The following is an 8,311-nucleotide window of genomic DNA, read 5'->3' as shown; positions in this document are numbered from 1 at the left end:
GAGACCAACTCAAGATAACAGATTGTCTTGTCCAGTCCCTTTCTGTCTCGATCTCACAGAGGATCTCCATACAACAGAAGAACACTGCAGATGCTATTATACAGTGCCATCCAGCCTTGGGTGCTTGCTCATATCACACCTGTTGTGTGACATGTGGCTGCCTACATGCAACCATCTTGGCTTGAACATGTGGCTCTGAAAAACTTGACACACAGTCGCTTTAGTCTTCTTGGAATCCCATGTAATAGATACTACTTAGGGGGTAGGGAGCTAGGTTTAAGCTCCTCCAGGGTTTAGGACTCCTCTAACCCTATTTTATGTTCAGAGCCATTTGCAAAAAAAAAAAAAAAAAGAAGAAGAAGAAAAGAAAAAAATGGAAAGAAAAAAATATCATCCCAAGTACTTGTAGATTAATTGGCTATTGAATTGAGCCCTTTATAATCTCAAAAAAAATCAACCTGCCTAAGAATTACTTTGTGTGTGTGTATGTGTATGCATGCACGTGTGATCAGTTATTGAATAAAATATTATACCTTTTCCATCTTCAACCCATTATAAAACATAAAAGTACCCAAAGTTGGTAAAATATATTTTATTTGTTCATACAAAGAAATAGTATGAATTACCAGAATTTCATTTTCCTAGAAACATCTTTCTCTGTGTAAAATTAATTTGTGTTATACATAGGACAAAATACTTGATTTAATTTTTTTTGTACATATTGGCTATTCTAACATCCAGGTTATAGAAGACATACTGCTAGGATTTGCTCAGTATTTTTTTAGATTACTGGGCTGAATGTAACTCAGTCATAAATTAATGTTACAAAACTGAAAAAAAAATCTAACCACACCTTTAAGTTTTATTAACCATTCTTCCTGAAAAACAGAAGGGAAATGACATGGACTTCTGAATCAGCATTTCAGATACTTACTAAAATCATTCTAGTTTATTAGAACCTTCCATTTTCCTTTCTTATGAGAATATCCTGCTAGGACCTGCAACTGTGTTTTCCAAAGGTCTAAAATTTATATGTCACTCAAAATGACTCCCCCAAAGAATCCCAGGAAAAAGACAATTTCTGCTCTTCTGTTATCCAATTAAAATTTTATTCCATAATCCCTATACCTAAAATATCTTGCCAGGTACCACCTTTTAAGTTAACAGACTACTGTACACAACGCCTCAAAGAAAACATTGGAAAGGTAGAAATAATTTTTAAAAATCTCCAATTTCTTGTTAACCTTTTTAATTTTTTTTCTTAGTGAGAAAAGAAACAAAACTGAGAGAAATAAAATACTTGGATGAATACCAGAGCTTTTCCTGTAAATTGGAAGAAAACCAAACATATGTTGGGACAAATTGCCTAAACATGAAATGGTATTTTTTTCTTCTAGCAGCTAAAACGTTAAGCTTGGTGGCCTTGCAGATGGCCAGAACAGGAAGAAACCCAAGGCTTAATTTTCCGAGTTGCCTAACTTCCCTAAGAAGACAGGCGGGTCCTATAGTAACTATCAAGTGATGTGGTGTAAACTGGGGGCAGAAGCTGCATCCGGATCAGCCAGGAACTACAAGCTATCAGAGTCCTAGGAAGAGATGCATATGACATTTGATTTATTTGTCTCACATAGAAAAAAACTTGCCCTGCTCCATCAGTACTAATTATCGACATCTGTTTGGATTCAAGGACTTGACCCAGAATAGAATTTTGACCCACTTCAGTGTTCATGACTAAATGACCCTCCTATCTGAAAACTTCCTGTTTCATTCTTATTTGAAAGCAGGGGATAAACAACTCAATTAAAAATCGTCCTGTTTGGAAAGAGGGCAGGAACCCGAAGGGAAAGGAAAAATTCATACATATTGTGGTACAGTTTTGTGGCATACCTTTCTCTGAACTTTTCTGCAATCTCCATGGTGAGTCATGTCAGACCATAAGAGTGTCCGGAAGGCCGATGGAACAAGACTAGGTGAAGGACTTGCATACTGCCTTCAAGGTCAAGAGAGGTTATGCTGTAACTGAAAAGAAGTGTTCTCACTTTGATTTCAAATGAGCCTTCCAAACAGAAAAATGCACAACCAATTAGCACCCTGACGCAGGTGTTTTTCCACACTCAAACAGCAAGAGTGGAGAATTATGCTATGATTCTGGGGTCGTCCTAAATGCAGGCTATAGTTGGGCTAAAATTCGTAGACAAATACAAAACCAGATGATCAAGATATCACTTAAAGCCCAGGGACATCTCTGGTTGGTTTCCAAAGATGAATTCCTTTGTCTTCTCCTACAGCTTTTCTGACTTGGATCTGGCAGGTTATCCCATAAAATATACAAAGAAATCCTTTGTAAATATCAGACCATTTTGCCAATGTGAGTGTCTTCTTACATATTCCTTGATGTAAGTGTAACAACCATTCCTTTGTGGTAGAAGGACTCTGGATTTAGGAAATTGAGGAGGAACTACATATGTTGTTATGTGATATTGCTCTATGGTTACCCACTGGCTAGTCATAACAAAGGATCCCCCAACCACTGTGCCAACACAGAGTTATAGAGAAAGCCTTTTACACCATAGTAACAATGTCCCAACCCTTCTGCCAAGACCTGGCTAAAACATGGGATGGCTGAACAAGTGTCAGGCTCAAGAATCCACAGGCAACTTGGAGCCAGCTTTCCCAACATGTCCTTACAAAAGACACTCTGGATTCTTGCAGTTTGGTCATCGTCTTCAGACCATGTTGTCATACTGGGATGAGCTAAGGATTCCAAAGAGATATCAAGCTGCAGTGCTAGGGATTTCCTTTCTCTGCCAGGTTGCCTATCATTTTGGAATCTTTTTGCCCTGTTGAGGCTTTGAACCTATGATCCAACACTGGACAGTTCTGTACCTTGCCACACCTTGGGTGATGGTGAGGGATACACTTGACCTTCATGGGTCTTGACACCCAGGCCCTGGGTTTGTGCCAGTGTCTTCAAAAGCCTATGGGATTCTTTGGTGTGTCGCAGCAGAACTATCTGCCTGGAGAAAGGAGCATGGGCACTCTCATGCAGATTAGAAGAGACCATCTTTATTTTTAAAGCAGCACCCAAGCATGTCACTACATGTGACCTGGGAAAGAAGGGCTAGCATGTGCATACACTTCAAGGTGGTAAATGGACCAAGGAATGGGGCAGAAGGGGACACAGGGCCAGCCTTCAACATCGAAAGTTAAAGTGAATGGTCCCTGTCATTCAGACTCTAAAAGGATGTGATGTCCCTATACAGCGTGGCGATTCCCCCATGTGCTGAGTGGAGGTGGGGAGGCACCCTAGTGCGGTGCTTTGGAATCCTTGGGAATAAAACCACATCAACGAGGGAAGCCGCTAGGTGAGGTCTGACCTTCAGAATGGAGGCAACTCAGCGCTCCTAGGAGGTACACCGGGCAGGATGAGTCGCAGAAGCTGGACCGTGAAACCCAAGACACCAGGGGACAGCCATTGAAGGCTGGATACCCGTAACAACAAAAATCTCAAGTTGTGCTTTTCTTTCTTTTTAAATATAATGGGGAGAGGAAGGGGGAGGAAAAAAAAAATGGAAGCACCATCAATTGTGAGGACTCGAACAAAATCTCAGAGTTAAACACTTTGGAATGTTAACAGATCATGAAGCTAACTCTCTAAAAAAGAGTGTGGCTAGGCAGCTTAGTGAATTAATTGCTTATGAATTAAAAATAAATTATTATAAAATAGATTTCTGTACATTTTACATACATATAATCTCTCTCTCTCTCAATATATAAGCCACATGGTTAAATGACACCGCCCGGGTCCCTTCAATCCCAGCCGAAGTCGTGCCCGGTCATCTGGTAGAACTTCAAGTTGAAGGGCCGGTAGAACTCGCGCAGCCTCTGCACCACCTCCTGGGCGATCTCGGGGTGGGTCCTGCCCTTGGTCTTGCCCAGGCAGTGGGGTTTGCTGCTGCCCTCGGCCTTCTTGAGGCAGGGGAAGCCCTTGGTCTTGTTGAAGTAGAAGTGCTTGTCGGTGATGATGCGCTTGAGGCCCAGGAAGTCCTGCACGCGGCCCAGCTCGCCGGCCGGGTCGCTGATGAGCCGCTCGCCGCTCACGAAGAGCATCTGGCCGATGGGGAAGTGGCGCAGCCAGTGCTCCAGGTGCTTGGCGTAGATGCCGATCTGGATGGCGCTCCACGACGTGTCGATGAGGCCCGTGCTCCTGTTTTTGAACGTCAAGCTCTCGAAGGTGGGGATGTCGGGCCGCTTGGAGAGCGTCTGCGTGTAGTCCGAGATGGCCCTGGTCACGGGGTCGCGCACCACCACGATGAGCTTGGTGTCCTTGGACATGGCGGAGATGCGCGCGGGCGCCTCCCGCGTGACAAAGTAGCTGGGCGTCTTCTCCATGGTGATCTGCCCGTCCAGGGTCCTGGGCATCAGGTCCCTGAGGAAAGCAAACAGAGCAATCTAGGATCAGAAGGTGGCGCACCCCTCTTGAGCCCCACCTCTCAACATCAAGGCTTCCAATCCTGGCCATCTCTTATTAAAGAGGGTGATGGCAGAGACATAAAAATGCAAACTGCAAGCAACATTTAGAGCTAAAGGTCCATCAACGCCCTGTGGGAAGTTTGAAAGCCACATACTCTCTGCCTGAAATGGGAAGACATTCTCATGAAAGATATGTTTTTCTCTAAGATCCCTCTAAGGGTGTCACCTGTTCTTTATTTTTCAGGGTACCCAGGTTTCAGATTGCCCCCAAAGAGTTGATGTCAAAACAAACAAACAAAAAAAAGCCCTTGGCCTCTGGATGTGCCTTTCCTAAAAAGTAGCACCTGGGTCTCAGAAATTTCCTTACCCTTGAGTTCCCAACAAAACACAATCACCAAGCCCAGGCAAATGTTCCATAGGTTTTTTTAGAAAGCAAAGGTCCCTGGATCAGGCCAGTTTGTACCCATGGCCTGGGGACAAATACCTTTGCTCTGAAAAACAGCAAAGCAACAACAACAACAACCAAAAAAAAAAATCAGTTGAAATCAGGAAAGTGTAAACTGATACAAATACCTATGAGAAAATCCCCTAGGCACAAGTCTGGAAACTTCCAAAAACACTTTAAGAAAAAAAAAAAAGTGGAAGATATCTATCACAGCAAACTCGAGCAGGAAACAATACTGATACAACCTGTAAAGGAACAGTTCAGAGACATAGGCCATGGGATTTGGCCCATAAAGCAGTTTTGTGGCATCAAGTCACAATTACACTGATTGCACAAATCACTGGTGTCAGGCCTTGGTTATAAGACAGTAAGTCCAAAGGTACATGAATATAGCTGATCTTAAAAAATAATGGTTTGCAACATTTTTGTTGTTACAGAAATGCTATTACGAGTCTTATACCATGGTTTCTGTGAAACCATGGATAGACTTGAGTCCTGAATGTAGAATTTAGGAGTCTGTGGACGTTGCTATTCTTTTTGTAGAATATTTTCAAGTAAATCTGGAGGAAGAGGCTCAAGGTGAGCAAGGATATGGTGGGAGAATTGGAGAAAGGAACTAGGAAAGAAACCCTGGGATGGGGAGAAGGATGACACATATCCTGTGTCATAAGTTTCTGCTATACCTCAGAAGGCGGGACACATATGTGTGTATGTGCCAGTGTGTCTCTATCAAAAGATATATTCTTACCCACAGGAAGATAGAGAGAGAGAAAGAACACTGGGTAAGATGTCCTCCTCTGACAAGAGACATCCAGATGTTTGCCTTCAAAAGCTCCACGAAGGTGGAGGCTGTATGCATATCTGGTCCCCTCCTCTGTTATTTCCCTACCTTCTAACATGGTTCTTAGAATGACAACAGTTGTCTACTAAATATATGCTGAAAAATGAATAGTTAAGTGATCTGGGTTATTGGAAAGTCCTATTTGGAAATATAAATGATTAAGAGTACGTCAGGGCTGGGGTTGTGGCTCAGTGGTAGAGTGCCTGCCGTGGTCAGGTGGGGCCCTGGATTCAATCCTCAGTATCACATAAAAACAAATAAACAACAACAAATAAATAAAGGTTAAATTCTTAAAAAAAAAAAAAAGGGTACATCCTTATAAGTGGGCTGGGGTTTGAATCCCTCTGTCTCCTACACTTATTAGCTATGTGATCAGGAGACAAGTTATTTAATCTCTCTAAGCACTGGTATCCTATTATGCAAAATGGGAATAATTCTGTCTATCTCATCCAGTTGTTAAGAAAAGTAAATGAGGATTGCAGAGCTGGAGTGGTTTAGCTTTACAGTTAAAGAATGTGGGCTTGGAAGTCAGACTGTCAGGTTCAAATCTTGGCTCTGCCACTGAAAGCTGTGTAACCTTGAATGATTAAACTTTTCTGGGCCTCTTTTTCCTCACTGGTGAAGATGGAGATAACAACACCTATTGCATGGGAGTTTAATAAAATTTAAATAATAATAATCATAATATGCTTAAAATATATCTGACATACATTACCATGTCTGGTATCTGCTTGTTAAATATCAGATGCCAGTACTGTTATTATCATTAAGTTGCTCAATACCCTGTTTATGGAGGTGGTAGAGCCAAAATTAAACATCAATGTGTGTGCGCTGATGTGTCCATATAAAAAAATAAGTGTACCAAAAAAAATTAAGTGCAATAATTAACTGGGTATTAAATATTGGTCACAAGCTGGGCACAGTGGTGCACACCTGCAATCCCAGTGACTCAGGATGGCTGAGGCAAGAGGATTGTGAGTTCAAAGCCAGCCTCAGCAACTTAGCAAGGCACTGAGTAACTCAGCATGACCCTATATCTAAATAAAATATTAAAAAGAACTGGAGATGTGGTTCAGTGTTAAGCGATCAGACTAAAATCATCTTTTAGCTATGGGACAGAGACTTATGATTGATTGTCACACCTGGGCCCTGGAGTGAAAAAAGAAAAAAGAACCCACACAATTTCCACATATTTTTTTTTTACCAAATATTTACTTATCAATAGAACATTCTAAACTTCTGGCTTTAAGCCATCCTAACCACTGAGATATAGTTTGAGCACATTGATAAGAATGATGGTATAAACTGTTTATCACATGAGCCAGAAAGGGCAGTTCCCTGGAGAGGGTGAGTCCCCACTTCCAGAACACTGCCAAGAAAGAGTTCAGGGGAAGAGCACTTTGCCCTTAAGGGAGCCTGTCGCCGCAGCTCTGTGGCCATGTCTGGTGGATATTAAAGCTGGATTGACCCACTTTGCCTATTAGCCACTTAGATTAATGAAGCAGTGTCATCAGGCTAATGTGATCAAGGATTAAAGAGTCCCTTCTCTCAACTTCTTTTGCATGTGTCTATAAAGCAGCTCAATCCAGATAAAGGCCAGGTTTCTTCCCTGTGCTAAGCCGTCTCCAATTGGAGGGTCTATGAGAGGTTGATATTCAGAATTAAAATGTTATCCCCTTGCTTTGAGAGAAATCCAATCCCCCCCAAATTCCCCAGGGCGATTGTGGAAGGGTAGATCTGTCTGACCTTATGGATTCTGCAGTCTGGCTTCCAGTTGCGGCTCTTGGTACCACCATTTACTGAGGCCTGTGATCCTTGGATGGGTCACTTATTATCACAGTTTTGTCATCTGGACAGTGAGACCAAGGATGGCGTCCCTTTTCTAGGGTTTTGGAGAGGACTAGAGAAGTTAACCTCGGTACCCAGCCTGGTAGATTGACAGTGCTAGGAAATTGTGGTCAACGTGTCCTGCTAACAGCATTCTGGCAAGGCTGTAAGGAAGCAAGAACTGCCCAGAGGGGACCAGTCTCTCATTGGTTCTGCCCCCACAGAGGAGCCAACAGGGAGGTTTGGTTCCCCAGATAAGCCAGACACAGGAATACTAGCACCTGTTCTCAGCCTGCCTTGAGTCTACAATCATCTCTGAACCTCTCTGCCTGCATTGCCTTAACATTCCTCCAGAAGGATCTGGTATAACCAAACAAAATGGCGCAACTTTTGTGAATAAGAGACCAGTATAGGACTAGTAAAAAGGAAATAGGAGATTAGCCATAAATAAGACTCCCTGAGCTGTGGGCAGATCTACTGGGCTAGCATGCCAGCTGGTCCCCAGACTATTCGGGAATATCATCTCTAGAGGACCCCTCCCTCCACCGTGGTCTGGAATGTGTCGACATGTGTCAGAAAATACTCATGCAGCCTCAGGACTTGGGGGCTCTGGGACTGCTCTCCCCTCCGTGTGCCTGGAGGCCAACAAGCAGCAGTTGAGAAATAAGATACACAACTGGTTTCTCCATCACCAAATGACTCCTGTGCCCTCGCCACAGGCTTCC

At 42.9% G+C, this 8,311-nt stretch overlaps 1 protein-coding gene across 1 annotated transcript in view; it reads right to left on the bottom strand.

Moving 5' to 3' along the window:
• Positions 1–965: 965 nt before the first annotated feature.
• Positions 966–8,311, bottom strand: part of LOC101968186 (heparan sulfate glucosamine 3-O-sulfotransferase 3B1) — a 41,171-nt gene continuing 33,825 nt past the window's right edge. Inside the window, exon 2 of the mRNA XM_005338857.5 lies at positions 966–4,429. Coding sequence (XP_005338914.2) covers positions 3,811–4,429 — 619 coding nt within the window. The 3' untranslated portion in view covers positions 966–3,810. The remainder of the gene's footprint in view (positions 4,430–8,311) is intronic.

The sequence above is a fragment of the Ictidomys tridecemlineatus genome, chromosome 3 (genome assembly GCF_052094955.1).
Source record: "Ictidomys tridecemlineatus isolate mIctTri1 chromosome 3, mIctTri1.hap1, whole genome shotgun sequence".
Lineage (NCBI taxonomy): Eukaryota > Metazoa > Chordata > Mammalia > Rodentia > Sciuridae > Ictidomys > Ictidomys tridecemlineatus.
This window is presented reverse-complemented; position numbering and strand designations above follow the sequence as displayed.